This window comes from Eutrigla gurnardus, assembly GCF_963514095.1.
Source record: "Eutrigla gurnardus genome assembly, chromosome: 1".
Taxonomy (NCBI): domain Eukaryota; kingdom Metazoa; phylum Chordata; class Actinopteri; order Perciformes; family Triglidae; genus Eutrigla; species Eutrigla gurnardus.
The window spans coordinates 34,991,237-35,007,474 of record NC_139915.1 but is presented as its reverse complement, the minus strand read 5'-3'; the positions used below and the strand labels follow the sequence as shown (position 1 = coordinate 35,007,474).

The 16,238-nt window shown below is 41.0% G+C and overlaps 2 protein-coding genes across 2 annotated transcripts in view; both read right to left on the bottom strand.

The window, feature by feature from the left end:
• LOC311015324 (uncharacterized protein) overlaps positions 1-16,238 on the bottom strand; it is a gene marked incomplete at its 3' end in the record, with an annotated part of 558,532 nt that overhangs the window by 115,672 nt on the left and 426,622 nt on the right. The gene's annotated exons all lie outside the window — the stretch shown is intronic.
• LOC311027797 (uncharacterized protein) lies at positions 11,744-15,470 on the bottom strand. Its single transcript, XM_084031958.1, has 7 exons — positions 15,069-15,470; positions 14,854-14,971; positions 14,271-14,362; positions 13,824-13,938; positions 13,090-13,362; positions 12,801-12,954; positions 11,744-12,713 (listed from the first exon to the last, which is right to left on the bottom strand). Exons 1-6 carry the CDS (start codon positions 15,276-15,278, stop codon positions 12,818-12,820), a joined length of 945 nt encoding a protein of 314 aa, XP_083888084.1. The 5' UTR covers positions 15,279-15,470; the 3' UTR covers positions 11,744-12,713; positions 12,801-12,817.

Sequence of the window (16,238 nt, the reverse complement as noted above, 5' to 3'; positions counted from 1 at the left end):
ATCTTTTTCTTCATGTCTTTCAGCTCCGCCATCAGCCGTTCCATCAGCCGTTCTTCAGCTTCAATCCTCTTGCCTTCATTCTTCCCCAGCTCTTCCTTCATTGCCTCCATGCTTTCGGTCAATAAGTCCAATTTAGAGTCAGTGTCAGCGTGGTTTTTCTTCTGTGCCATTCTCACACTTTTAATTTGTAAGAACAAGAAGAAGTTATCCCGAAACTTGTTTTTTTTTTTTTTTGTCTCAGTCTCAGTGCGCTCTCTGCTGCTGCTGCTGCTCTCGATAAGATTATACAATGAAAAAAAGAAATAGATGAAATAAATACTCAGGAAATCCAAAGAAAACTCCTTTTCACAAAGCAACAATACTATGAAGTCGGTGGGAAATCACTGAAACTTCTATCATAGAAGTTAAGAAAACAACAAGCGGATAGAACTAAACATAAAAGAAGAAATTCTGCAACAAAAGAAATAGAAACTTGTCCAGAGAAAGTTAAACAACGCTTTGAAAACTACTATCAAACATTCTATTCCCAACCAGACGAGCAACGCCAACCAGAAGAGCAATGCTGACATCGCTAAAAGAGCTCGGTACCGACGCAAAGAGGGAAAAACACAAGCAACATGGTCGTCCAACTGCAAAGTCTACATAAAGCTAAATGGTGCACCTGAGCAGACACAAGTGCTAATGGTCAGGAGCTTAAAGGATTTGGAAACATTTGCATAGTTTGTGGTTTGCTGATCTACATGTTTTTGTGTTTTTACTATGGGTTTTATTTTTATTTTTTAGAGTTGACATCTATTCTGCAAATCCTTACTAACTTTAAATGTCTATCAAACTTCCCAAAAAAGGACTCAAAGTTGCCCACTTAAACATCTGTAGTCTGAAAAACAAGGTAACTGAGTTGAGTAAAATAATGTTGAAAATGATCTACATATAGTAGCGATTTCTGAAACTCATTTGGACGATTCAATTGACAATACTGAGGTATTTATACAAGGTTACAATATAATTAGACTTGATAGAAACAGATACGGGGGAGGAGGAGCCTTTTATGTACAAGACCACATTCCAATAAAACAAAGAGGAGATCTGGACTTGACAGATGTAGATCAATCTGGATCCAGGTTCACTTGCCACATCTAAAGCCATTACTAATCTGCTGCTGCTGTAGACCACCTTCCTCGGATGCAGCATATCTTGAAAAAATCTGTGCAATGCTTCAGAATGTTTCTGACACAGACAGAGAAATGTATTTCTTAGGAGACTTAAATATAGACTGGCTCTCAAAAAACTGCCCTATGAAAAGAAAGCTTAATGACACCGCCACCGTATGTAACCTAGCTCAAATGATAAATCTACCAACCAGAATAAATATCAACAATGCAGGTGTATTGTCTTCAACTTGCATAGATCATCTTTTTACTAATTCAGGAGATAAATGCTCAAAGGTCGTTTCAGTGCCAATTGGATTTAGTGATCATAACATGATTGCTATGGCAAGAAAAGTGAAAGTCCCCAAAGTTGGACCTAAAATGATATAGAAGAGACATTTCTGTGATAATGCCTTTATTGAAGACGTACAGAACATACAGTGGGACCGTGTATTTGAGTCAAAGCATACTGAAGCAGCTCTGCATGAATTTATGAAGTCATTTCCCTCTGTCTGTGATAAGCCCTACTCGTCACATACTGACGATTGGTCATGTCCCCTTTGCGTCACTGTCGGACGCAGAGGGGACCCTCTGCGTCCGACAGTGACGCAAAGGGGATATGACCATGGAGTTGGATTATAAACAAACAAATAAATGAATAGGAAGACATATTTTCCTTCAGGCAATCATTTATCGTGCATGGTGCATCACTTTGGCCAACACAGTCTCATCCCTACTCGTCACATACTGCAAGGGGATTAGCCAACGTGCGGGTTGCTTGACTGTATTTGTTTTATTAGTATTTAGCTCCTGAGTAAGTGGAGTTGGATAACAAACAAACAAATAAATGACACATTTTCATTTCCATTCATATTCTATGACCCGCATGTAAATCCCTCACCGTCGGATACAGACGAAGAAAGAGACGTTCGTTTCCATGGTAACTGTTAACTGAATCATATTTTTTGTCACAACAGGTCACAAAATATCGGCTGTTTCTCTGTAAAACGATATGCTTTAAGCTTAATATCATCCATTGGTTACAGTGTTTAAATGTTGGACTTATTTGAAGTTGTTATTTCTCCATGATTAAGAAGCAGAGGGCCAATATTAAATATCCTTAAATGGACTATATTAATTTCCTATCATTTCATTTTGCTCGAGAGCAGGTGGAGTGAGCTGAGGAAATTGAGCAGAATGCATCATTTCTATTATGATTGATTTTGCCACGTGACCATTGACGTGACACGTCAGTGCGCACATACAACGATCCCGACGATCATTGCGTTTTTCGACTCTGCTACGTACAACTTTACTGTCTATGAAGTAACTTCAGCATGCATGCAAACAATACGTTGGAAATGTCCTGTATTTGATCTTAAACCACCGTTGTTGTCGTTCTGACTGCACTGTATCAATTTCATGGGTTAGAGATATGTAATACCTTGTTGAAATGTGCAACAGGCTGCACAATATAGGTTAGCCTCTTAGCTAGCTACGTGTGCTTTAAGCTAGCAAACATAATGATAATGTGAGATTAGTGCTAAATGAAGCATAGTGCTGTCTTGAAAATGTAAACTAGGCCAATATTCAGGATAAAGTAGCATGCCAAATAAGTAACTGTAACTTTGACATTTGTTTACTCTTGTTTGCTGGGTGTAGATGTTAAAGTAAGCTATTATCTAAAACTTAAGGGGACTTATTGCCAGGATATTAAGGTGGCTGTTAGTTTGAAAATTCAACATGCTATTTACCCATCCTTAAGCTGTAGACCTACTCAGTTTGACAAAACAGTTGGGCAACAAACAGCCATTTGAGTCAGGTGTCAAAAGTAGATTTTTTTTCAATATGTCATGCAGAGCAATCAGGATTTACAATCTAATCACTACAAATTGAGTCCAAGTTGTGAGGGATTTTTGTCAGGTAAAGGTAAAAGTGGCAGGTATGAAGTATAGGCTTTTTTCCAAAGCGACATGGTCTCCTGGATGACAGTTGGGGATGCTAACCACTGCTCCGACTTGCCCACCTGAATGTGCATGAATGTCTTTTTTGAGCAGACGTGCGTTTGCATCAATGTTTGATATTTTGTGTGTGTTTGTCTGTTGTACATTTCAGAATGACAAAGCCAAAGTTCAGACCCTGCCCTCACTGCAAAGTGCCAAATCAGGCCAACAGTAGATCATGCAGCGGGTGTTTCAGAAGCCTTTGCAGAAACCCGAAGCTGCAAAAATCCAAAGATCTGCACACAAGTGAGTGGGGGCAGGGAGTCATAAACCAGCGGAATGCAGCGCGGGTGGTGGCCTCCGCCAATATTGCTGTAAGTAAAACTGCTCATACTTCATGAATTGAGCGGTAATGTGTGCATGTTAAGGTAAACTACGCACAGTATTTACCTTAACATGCACATCCATCTGTCCGTCTTAAGGGGATCATTTCCATCAGTCCAGAAAATAGAATCTCTCTCCCTCAAGAAAGTCAGTCCCCCCCAACATGATTTCTGTCACTTTTCATTGATAATGTGTGATGGGGCAAGGACCCCGTCTGTGGATGCATAGATCAGAAGGAAAACAATAGTTCATCTGTTCAATACAAACTTGAAATAAATATCTGGAATATACATGCTTTTTTGAAGTTAACAGAAGTTGAGGTTAAGATACAGGATTTTTAACACTTTGATGATTTAAGTTGGCCTTATAGGCTGTGGACTTTTTTTTCTGTGGCAGAGGTCCTAAATGAATGCAGCATGTATTCTAAATGGCTTTGTGGGTCATTTTAACAATATCCTGGTACACAACACCAGTTTCTAAAATATACATACTCTACCAAAAAGATTTCCTCATGTTTTCACTTGAACCATCAACTATGTCAGTGTTTTTCTTAGTTACTCCAGATTTCCACAGAGTAAATGGCCAACAACACAGGCCAACTAGTAAACCACTGCATAGCCCACACATAAACTGGTAACACTCAGTCTGCTAAAGAGTTAAGATCAGATCAGTTCCAGACTGTCCTCAGTCCACACTGGGGTAGGAGTCTTGCGATGAGAAACTAGCCTCACAGTGTTTAGAAACCCAGACCTCTATTCACTACACCACCATCACCTAGCGCATTACACTATGTGAATGTTGGTTGTACAAAGTAATGTGTGTAAGATGAAAAAAGGAAATGATTTGTAAAGGAAGTTGATTATGTCAGTTGTGTACGCAGTAATATAATAACCCACTCCAGTGTGGAGTGGAACCCATATTTAGTACTGTCACAACATCTGATCAGTTATTTTCAACTGAAATTGAGCACCGGCAGTTGCAATTAAAAAATCCTCATGAAAGAATAGTTCTGTGTATCAATTTCACAGTATGTCTCTAATCAAATGGAAAACACTATTTAATTATCAAAGTGATCAAAACTATTTTTTGCCAGATTGGGTCTCTAGATAGTAGATTTATGTAGCAATGTAGTTTAATTGTGTACTGCTAATGTGCTTGTTTAATTTCAGGTTCAAAAACGTTCTGCCTTGGGCTCTACGCCAATCCTGTTCACCAGCCACAGGAACAGCAAGGGCAAGTGGGTGCAGATGTGGTGACCAATCTGCCAAATGATAAGCGACTAAGCGACTTCCTGATTAACATGAAGACGGCTTATGAGTTTATACTCAAAATAAAAGCTAAGATTAGTTTCATGCAGAGTTCATTATTGTTTTCTGAAGATTCTTCTGACCATATGTACACAATTGAAATGTTTGCTTACTTTGTTCTCCACAACAGATCAGCCCCAGTCCCAGTCCCAGTCCCAGTCCCAGTCCCAGCTCCAACAAGACCAGCTCCACCCCGAAGACCATCACCTCCTCGAAGACCAGCCCCACCTGGAAGACCAGCCACACCCTGAAGACCACCACCTCCCCGAAGGCCAGCCCCACCCCGAAGACCACCACCTCCCTGAACTCCAGCCAGACCCTGAAGACCAGCCCCACCCTGAAGACCATCACCTCCCCGAAGACCAGCCAGAATATATCATTCTTGATCTTTGTCCCGTGGACCCTCAGCCCCAGTCACAGCCTCAGGAGCCCCAGCATATTCCCCAGCCCCAGGAACATAAAAAGACAAGGCAGAGTAATTACACATTTGTTGCATCCAATCTGTAAACTTGTCCCATGTTTTTTGTAATCAATGTATTAATCTAAAACAAGCTACACAAGGTGAATTCCATGTCTTTCAATGAATTTAGCTGCTCCCCCGAGACTCTGAATATATCATTCTCTAACTTTTCCCAACTCTCATCCCCAGCTGCAGACCCTAAGCCCCAAAGTGAGCATCCGCGGAAAAAGAAAAGACAGTGTAAGTACACATTTGTGGCACCCAATCTGTAAATGTGTCCCTTTTGTTATTGTTGTATTAGCCAAAAACAAATGAACCCAGGTGAACTTCACCTGTTACAATGAGTTAATAAAGGGTCAAATACACCCATGCCAGTCTGATGTTAGCAGTTAATCGTCTGCCTTTCCTTGAAGTTGTATACTTTTGTAATTGTATAACCAACAAGTTTGTTTTCAGTAAATGCTTAATTCTAATGAATAACTTTGATCATGCCAACAACAAATAAGTCATTGAACTACACTATATACTATGACATGGCTTACCATTCCTTACTATCTCTCTGTTATTTTAGCTATCAATAGCAGTGCCACTCCAGCTCAGTTTTGAATTCCAACATCAGCACCTCCCGTAAGAATGTGAAATGTCATTGGTTAACTTTTCCCCTTGCACCCTCAGCCCCAGCCACGCTCCCAGGAAAGGCACGATCAGCCCCAGCTGCAGGTGAGTGTGAATAGGCATAGGATGAGATCCATTAGAGCTGAAGTAGACCAGAAAGAGATCCGAGTCCTCTTTCAGAGAACTCATAATGTGACGTTCTTTTTGCTTTGGTCCACTGCTTGGTTCACTTTAAAAGGACTAGGTTTGGTTCAGTTTAAGGGGACAATATGTGAAAACACCCAGACATTAATACTATACTTATTTGTGTGTTTGTGAAACAAGCAAAAATAATACTAAACATGATATAATGTCATTATTATAATTAAGATGATAATGGATGATGGCCTAATACCAGAGAGTTCATAACATGCATATAAGGAAGTTGATGATACAATCAACGCAGAGCAACTACACAGCCCACAAAGCACTAGATAACTGAGGCCCCATCAGAGCTTAGGTGTACTAGGAAGAGATCTGAGTCCTCCTCTTTGACATGAACTCATAATGTGTGCACAAAAAGAATGGAGTGCTTTTTGCTTTGGTCCACTTTAAAAGGTATTAGTTGGGTTCAGCTCGACGTGAATGTTTATTAGAATGCTTTTTGTGTCAGCTCAGCATTTTAAAGTCACTACAGACAATGTGCATGTACTTGCCTCTTGGGACTTGAGATTGTGAAATGACCTTAGGCCTGACTCAAACTTCACTGTGTACCTGTGGGCACTTTATGGCATAGGCATTGTTAGATGAAATGTGTTTAAGTACACAAGACTGCATGAGACTACTCTGAGAAACTGTTTAAGTGACTGTTTAAGTCTTGATGTTGCCTGGGTGGCTATTGGACTTGTTTGTGTGACTAGTGTCATTCACAGAAACAACAGTGTACATGGTCACATCCAACTTCTCTGCCAGCTTCCTCTTACCTCTGTCCCCCTTGTTAGCCAGTAGCCAGCTGCTCCCTAGCTCTCTTGTAGTATTGCTCTGTCTGCCTGGGCTGCTGCTTCCCAGCATGACACTGCTCCACCACTCTTTTGAATACCCACAGGATCTGTGACTTGTTGAACTGTTATTCCAAAAACCTGTTTTTTGCTTTTGTCATTTAAGGTTGCAAAAAATGCAGGCGACAGACAGTCTTCCCAATGAAGGAAATCATGGCAAGACGAATGAATGGGGTAAGGGGTCTAACCATATTTTTCATTAGGCTGTCTGATAATCTCTTGACTGTTGTCTGGCTCATCGGTCATTCCACATTTGACAATACATTGATATTAGGGATGCAACAATATTCGGTATTTTACCAAACCGTTCAATACGCCCTGTTCAGTTCAATGCACAACGGCAAACAACATGTTTTCGGTACGTTTCCCCGTCACAAAACGTTTTCAAAACTTAGTACAGCCGCGCATGCTGTGTGATCCCTTCAGAAGTAGAGAGCAGCACATTGTTCAGGCTCGGCGGCGCGTTTGCCAGCAGCGGCTGGACATTCGAGTCGTCTTTCGGTCTTTGCATGTAAATCACCATAAACTATATAACGTTATGAAAGGGAGGCAAAAATGAATTTGACGGTTCTGTCAAATATCACCTTATTCCATCGGATATGTCCATCTAGTCAACAGCTAACGTTACCATAAATAATGATATATCCATTCTATTGAGGAAGGAAAAGTCGGCCTAAATGTAAATACGACTCGCTGCAGTGTTTTGAATTTGAGTATAGTAGCATTTTTGGCCACATTCTTACATCTGGCACCTTTAATATTTAGTTTGTGTGGTTTTATGTTTGCTGTTTAATGTGATCTGATAATGCACTGTGTTTTAATAAAGTTTGTGGTTTGATTTTATCTGTGCTTTTAATTATTTTTACAATGCTATATTGCCTTTGCTAGTCTGAGTAGTTTTAAATAAAGGTATTGAAACCGTATGGCAGCCCAAAAACTGTGATGCATACCGAACCGTGGAAAAACTGTACCGTTGCATCCCTAATTGACACTGAAGCTGGAGGTTATCAACCTTTTTCAGGTCTCAACCCTCTCACAGGTGTTGGAATATTACACCTCCCTTTTAGATAGACAAGGCGGCAGATTGCAGCCTTTACCTTGCTGCAAATGTGCCACCTGGTCCATCTAAAAGGGGCTATTATGTAACCATGAATTGGACCTCAGTCCTCTTTCTGTTCCCACTTCTCCTCCCCTCTGGAGATCTCTGCTGCAGTATGGGTCCAGTAGTTCAAAGTCACTGTTTGACAAACAGCACAGAAAATAAACCAAACCTTTATTTATCAGCTTCAGACGACATATATTCAAACTTGAGTCAGAAGACTAGTTGTTGGCTGGTCTGCATGTTCCAGCGGTCTATGGGAAGGTTCGTGTTGTTAACAGTACATAAAACGTGAACCGTACTATGGACTATGAAGCTAACTGGTCTCTGTGAAGGGGTCTGATTTCAGTTGGAAGCCACATATTCACACAAAATCTCCACTGGTCTTGAGTTTGCTTTGAGAGCTGAAAGGGACCAACTGTGAAAACAAATTATAAAAGGAATGACCGAGAAAACTATTTAGTGCAACACAATAGCATATTTCTATATTGTATATGCTGTGTGTAAGATGACTTGTGCACTATTTACAGTGACAGAATCTGGGAGGACACCTGGGAGCCAGCCAGCACGTTCCACTCCTAAATCACCACCTCCCTACCAACCAGTTATTGAGTTATTGAGATTCTACTTTCCTACTGTTTGTTTTGTATGCATGTCTATTTGTTCACATTTGGATGAATAAGAAAGTATTTTGTTGATTATTCCCTGAAAAGTCTTTGCTTGCCCCTATGTTCTGTAACTTTTTTGGCTCTATCCTTTACATGTTTTGTGCTGTATTTCATGGAAAAAGGTAGATAGCAGAAAGTCACGTGCAGTGACAGAACAAGTACCAAATTTGGCAGTAATTGGATAATAGGAAATATTATATGAAAAAAATAGGGAAGTGAATTGAAATCTCACAGCGTCTGAAGCGCCACACAGAAAGGCCATTTTTCATCTTATTTGCTTCATACAAACACAGATTGGTGTCAAATTTCGGAAATGATTTTTCTCATCCTCTGTGTCAACATACAGTGCATGACATAAGGTGATCAGACTTCAGAGATCAAAACCGGAGAAATGAGCCTGGGACAGCCGGGAACATTTCCAGTTTGGCCATCAATATCATTTAAAAGTGAAGGATTTCTTGTCATAAAACCAGGGACAGAGGTAGTTCTCCTATGTTTTCCCTGATAATAGGGAATGTGCCCGGACACTGAGGACATCTATCTGGTCACCCTGGAATGACTTAACAGGTATGTGGTTTACTAAGGCCTATGATAATGGTGGGAAATATAAGGCCTGGCCCTGCAAGGTAGGCCACATGTGGCCTGTTGTTAAATCCGGCCAATGTGTTCATGATCAAAGGCCTCAGGTCTGATTTGTCATCAAAGCGTTGCCTTATTCATGAAATACACTGCGCCCACACTTACTGTACAAGCAACCCTGCTGAAAGAAAACGCATAGAGCAGCACCAAAACACAACATATGCTGGTCTTGCTGGTGAAAAGTCTCTAGCAAGACCAGCATATGTTGTGTTTTGGTGCTGCTCTATGCGTTTTTTTTCAGCAGGGATGCTAACTATGAGTTAGCATAAGTCAGGCCACCTGGCCCGTCAGTAGTGTAGTTCTTCATATAAAAAGGTTTCCCACCCCCAGCCTATGACCTCTCAGGGACTGCTTGCAAGGGTGCCAGGCATGAAGCTTGTGGCAGCACTGGACTATTGTCTCCAGCATGCCCCCTCACCCAGTCTGTGCTCTGTTACTACGTTTTTCTTTTTCTGACATGGCAGGAATACGCTTCCATACAAATACAGAGTGATATATAGTCCAGATAGTACAGTATTTGGAGTTGTAGGCAGTATTTTGTGATAACCCGCAACTACTGTGTATGTTGTGTTTTATACCCACCTACGGCAATATAAGAAGCTTTGAGCATCATTTACTAAACTAATTACAGAATGTTTGTCAAACTGATTAAGATTTGGTGTGCACCTGGTTCAATTATAGTATAGTTCAAAGTATATGAAAATCTGAAAGTGACAACATTGATGATGATTGGAATGGAAACAGCTTGTTCTTTTGAGTCCCAACCCTAACCCTAACCTTAATCCAGGCTTTCCTCCAAGCCTGTAGTACTGCCCTAGATTCTCAGCAGGATTGTAAGCTCTTAAAGTGACTCATGTTGATCACTAGTTCCACTAAAAAATCTAAAATAAACAAACAAACAGCTTCATTTCATATACTGGGCCTTCAAAGTGCTCTCTGAAACTAAGCCTGGGATGGTGCGTGTCCATGAAGCGAAACAATTAAAACTTTGCTGTGGAGCTAAACCAAATACATCATTGGAAAGGTCTTGACCTGGAGAGTAACATATGTCAGTATGAAGATTCTACATGCCTCCTGCTTTGAAATGTTGACCTTTGAACCTTGACCTTGGTGCAAGTTTGAAGGCTTATAATTCAGCAAAAAAAGGGTCTACAGACATAGTAGAAACTGTTCTGGAGAACTCTTGATCTCAGCTATCATGTGAGTAAAGTCGCCAACGGGGGGCGCTGTCAAATATGGTTGAAATTAATTTTCACCCATTTAACAAACAGATTTTTTAAATTTGATTACACATATGTGTTCACCATCCCCTTAAACTGCTCAGTGTACTCTCAATTCAGTATTTACAACTTCAATTTCTAGGAAAAACACTAATATTAAAAAAAAACTACAATTCCCTACAGGCCCGCCATTTAGCTTGATACAGATCAGCCTCACAGTTGTAGTACTTCCGGTTTCTGAATTAGGATTGGAGATAGGGTTGTAAAATGATATATCTACTGAATATATGAAATATGCAGTGCAGCCGAACTAGTTATTACACTGCATCTAGATGATACATATCAACAAAAAGTGAATATGTTTTTTTATTTCAGATATTTAAGCCAAAACAGTAGTCGAACGCGGGCGGGGGATCCGGGCCGACGGCCGAGTGCCGCTGTCGGCTGTCCTCTAGTGTCCAGACACCCTTGGGGGTGGAGCCTTCTACATGCGTGTGTGTGTGTGTGTGTGTGTGTGTGTGCGTGTGTGCGTGTGTGCGTGTGTGCGTGTGTGTGTGTGTGTGTGTGTGTGTGTGTGTGTGTGTGAAGGGGGCGACTTCATGAACACAAGATCTCGATCAGTTTGAAATAAATGACAGTTTTGTTTGTCTGGGTCCAGACTGATACCAGGCAATGGTTTTGTAACAGATAACGCACTATTTTATACAGTCTATGGTAACGCTGTTGAGGTATGTGGAGGTTATCATAAAAAGACATGTGACGAAAACACTTCCGGACAGCGGGTCCTCGGTTCTCCAATGGGAATGAGTTAATAGTAGCCTACATATAATACATGATATATACAATGATAAAATAATTGTTTCTTTGTTGAAATAATTATTAAGTATTGAAAGGATCTACCAGCCTGAGATGTTTGAAAAAAGCCAAAAGATTTACTCATCTATTGTCCCAAATACACATTCTAGATGTAAAGCTAAAAGACATGTTGACTGTGGGCTCATGGGGATTCTACAGTAGTAACTGGTTGATCCCTCTCTTTGGACTTATCTTACCTTGTTCTTATAGGTGTTACTCCACAATGATTAATCAATTATGTAACTGTGGATGAGCGTGGGTGTGTATACATTTAGCTATGTGAGCAGGGTGTACTCTTCCTCTTTTCCAGGTATCGACTTCAGCTCACTGAGACACTGTTATGGATGCACAATGAAAGTCAAGGCAAGGAACATTTAAGTAGATTTACTTGCAACATGAATTTGTGACCATCACAGGAAAACAGAGTCAGTATCAGCAGTAAAGATGATTACATAAGATTAACAAACTGGCAAGATCTTCAGGGCACAACATTAAAATAAGGCCTAATTCGATTATGAAAGTCACAGCATGGGCTCAGAGTCAGGATACAAAACAACCTATGAACAGTGTGACATACCGACCACAGGACCACATAACAAGAAGAACTCAGACAAATGTAAAAAGTGAAGAGCATGTCAAGTGATTACAAAGGACTGGTAGGGCCTGACCCTGTGATACACTGACCTTGAGGGGCAGCTATGGAGTGTTTTGCAGTGGTGGTAGTGCAAAAGTAGACAGTGCAGGGATTCAATCAGTGCAAAGCTGTGTATGTTGTTAAATATGACTATGTGAGTGTGAACATAAAAGAATTCCTGAACAAAAATAATACAAAGAAGGTAAGATAAATAGAACAACAGACACAGGAAAGATAATACAAGTCAACAGGGGTAAATGTTAGGACCACAGTCCAGATTGTGTAGAGTGGCTAATGTAGCCTGTAAGACGGTGAGATGGATAGTGGATACTAGAAAAAGTGATGTGATGGTTGGGGCAGAAAGAGACTTTTCTCTGCAGCTGATGTGATGAACTTCAGCTCCATGCCAAAAACAGAGCCAGCACTCCTTAGCCGCCTGTCCTAGTGGCCCTCTTCTTAATGCTGCCTCCCCAGCACACAACAGCATAAAAAAGACTCTGGCCATGACAGTGCTGTTTAGTCTTGTTCAGAGTCACTCCCGGTATGGTCCTCAGAATCACTGTCAAAGCTGATGTTCTGTTCCGTCAGAACTTGCACGTAACACTTCTTTGCATGCTTTGACATGCTGTTGCTTGCTTTTAAGTTCTTCGACGTCATGCTCTGTAGAGCTAGGATCCCATCTTGTTGCAGGCCCCACGTCTCACCTTACACGTAAAAACACATAGAGCCTTTATTCAATAGAAACTTTCTGATATATTGTAATGTATGCCAAATATAACTACAATACATACCTGATGTCATATTCATGTCATATGTCTGCACGGGTGCAAAGACACCTCCAATGATTATGCATTTCTGCAACAAGAATCCTCTTCTCCTCCTCGAGTCTCCTCACTGCCATCACCAGGTCAAAAACCTTCCTCTTCATCCTTAGATCTACAGAGTCTGGAATACATAGATGAAGCATAAGTCAGTTGTATTTAAGACTAGTATTTAAAGATTTTCTGGGGTTACAATCAAAGCATGACAGATTGTGTGCCACTATGTGACTATTTCACATCAACGGAATTGTGTACATACCAGCGTGTGGAAGCTGCCATGGCCAAACCACCTCGTCAGACAGAATGGTGTCCAGGCTCAGGTTTTCTGTGTTTGGAACCATGGCGTTGTATTTTTCCACAGCTGAACTTAAGATTTTTTTTCCCTCCCGGATCTTTCGGCGGATCCGAGCACGTCCTTTGCAACCGTCATTGTCTTTGTAAAGACGCAGGGACCTCCTCTTAACACTAGCGACCAGCTCCTCGATTCGGCTGGTCACAGCAGCAACATCAGCATCATTTGGGGATGTCGTTGCTGAGAAGAAGAAATGAAGATATAAGAAATATGCTTCTTGATTTCATGAAAAAATAGTATTTCTGGTGTATGGGCAAGCGAGCCTCAACAATCTCTGTAACTGAGAGGCTACACTTGTAGCTAAGGTTGAGTATAGTTAGGTTAGATCTTTAGTGTCCCCATGGCGATAATCTTTTCCACAAGTCATCAGCAATCAGAGTATGTGCTCTTCCACTACGATTACAATGAACCTCTTTGGAACTGCAGCCAAGCTTAGTCAGTTTAGTACACCTGACACACAGGTTTAAGGCTACGTGCAGTTGCTACAAGCTAAATTCAAACCATGAAAAGAAATTCACAGTGATAGAGCTATTAAAAGAAGCTTGTGTCGATGACAAGACAAAACAAATGTGTTTATACTTTGATAATTCTACAAGCACAGAAGTGATACATCCAGCAGCATATCAAACAGTATATTCTACCTTCTGCCCACTCATTGACATCAATGGTCCAGCTCTCCAGTTGTTTGTCTGTGATGTCCATTTCCATTTTCAGAGCCTCCAAGTTATGCAGCTGGCTTCGCAGGGTTGTTGTGGCCTTTAAACACAAATAAAAAATGACAATGTGGGAATTGCCTACAACGTTGAATATTCTTGATAAGGAATGTAAAGTGCCTTCACTATTAGAAAACCACATACAATTAATACTGATTAAATATACAGTATATTCGTATATACATGGACTATCAATATATGTGGTATGAAATATGTGTAAATTACATTTTATATCAAGACACAAAATACAATTGACACTACATATAGAACCATCCGTATATTCCACTGTATCTGGGCAAGTCTATATTTTTGTGATATATGCCACTTTGACAATATTGTTCTGCATGTTGCAGAAGGGAAAACTGGTGTCTTTACCTTCTGATATCGGCGGGCAAGCGTGGAAGCCAAGTTGTCCAACTTGTGCTGGTTCCAGCGCATGGCCATGATCGTCAGCATGTCTATGCGTCCTGCAAACATCAAACATATGAGATGATCATCCTTCTTTCAAAAAGCAGTAGTAGAAGAAACTGTGCAGACTTGTTGGGTACCACAAACTTTTCCCAGATAATAAATCACAGTATAGTACTATGGTACTAACCCGCTGTCTTGTTCCATTTGACTACTCACCCATGAAAGGGCTAGTGGGGAAATAGCACAGGATAGTGAAGAAATAGCATGAAACAGTGGCGCAGGACAGTAGGCAAATGGCAGAGAGCACTATGGCAGGACAGTAGGTGAATGGTATGGTATGCCCAACCAACAACAGTACAGTACATTTCTTTTTATCACATTGCCCCTCATTATCCTCACTTTAAATAACATAGGATGATGGTATTGTAATCCATCCATCCATCTGTGTTGAATATTCTAAGCTTTATATTTTCAGAGGCAGCATATATGCATGAGCTCAAAGTGGCTCACCATTGTCATCAGGATCAAATTGTACTGGTTACCATACCTGCTTTTGACATGTGCTTGGTTGTAACAGCAATCCTCGAGAGGAAGGCGTTGCACTGCTCCACCTCCTCCCCAAGAGTGGAACCAGCCCCCTCCTGATACGCTCCGCTCCATTTCACCTTTAAAAAGAAAACAAGAAAAGAAAACCTAAATGGCAACAATCTTATGCAGGTTTTCAGGGAACAGAACATCTCACTGACAATCATTTTTTCTTACCTCACATTTGAAATCGTGGGCTTTGGCATGAAACACTGAAAGAAATGGCCTCATGGTGAGGAGATGCTGAAGCTCAGGGCATTTCTCTGCCACTCTTCGGAGGTAAGGCCAGTACTTACATGCCACATCCATGGCACAAAATGTCACTGGCTTACAGGCCGTTTCTTTTTGGAGGAACAGGGGGTAGGCAAAAATCTCCCCCCTGAACATATTGAGGGCACGAAGAAGAACCCCATGACGACACACAGCGAGTTCCAGGCCCTCCTCGTCTGTTTTCCCTGATGACTTAGTAGATGTTTCACGTGCCGCTGACCACTGCCCTCCACAGACACCTCTTCCAGAGGCCTACAACATGGAAGATGGTTAACAGTCCAAACTTGTTCAAAAAATGCCCTCTTTGTTTTCTAGGTAAATATAATGAAGTTGTGCAAGTTTACATGACTGGTTGAGGAATGGACATAGTCCACGAATCTTGAAACGTCATCATCTTTTGCAATGAAGACGCCATCAAAGATGGCTGGTTCCTCAGATCTAAATAAAAGACATACTTAGACTTTCAATATTCATATGATTTTCAAATTCACAACAGTTACTTTCAAAATGATGAGCTGTCTATGCAAACACAAGATTTAGTAATTACCTTGCAGCACTCTTGAACCTATAGTGCTTGCGGTTCCCATCAACTGAGACAGCAAGCATGTCTGGGCTGCACGCTGGGCAGTGGAAGTGGTCCTCCCTGCACAATTTCTCCACTTGGTATCGGACGGCCTCCCACTCCAAAAAGCTGGTTCGGAAGCTGTCTGCTGTGATGTTCCCAGTCTGATTCAAAAGAGAACAGTAACAGAGAACAAGAAATTAAAGAACTTAGACAAAGGGTCGCAGGTGTATAAATGTTAATGTAGTGTAATATAGTGTTAATGTTCATGTATCATGATCATATCATATAACTCACAGTATTATCTCTTGAGTTACTTAACTTATTTAATACTTACACGGCCAAAGCGGATAGTCCGTCTGTCCAGCATTCTTAAAAATGCTTGGCTTGACATCCCTGGTGCTGCCATCTTCACCTGTTCAAAAGAATAAAGGATGTCCAAAGCATATACCGTTGCAAAGTGAGAGGTGGCAGGCCAGTAGTCATTGGAGACCATGTCATCCAGTCCAGGAGTC

Excerpts from the sequence above, each read along its gene's own strand:
- LOC311027797 (XM_084031958.1), bottom strand. The coding sequence starts at position 15,278 with ATGTTCAGGGGGGAGATTTTTGCCTACCCCCTGTTCCTCCAAAAAGAA. Across the intron at positions 14,972-15,068 it reads CCCACGATTTCAAATGTGAG|GTGAAATGGAGCGGAGCGTA; the intron begins GTAAGAAAAAAT and ends TTCTTTTTAAAG. Across the intron at positions 12,955-13,089 it reads ATGGCAGCTTCCACACGCTG|ACTCTGTAGATCTAAGGATG; the intron begins GTATGTACACAA and ends TATGTATTCCAG.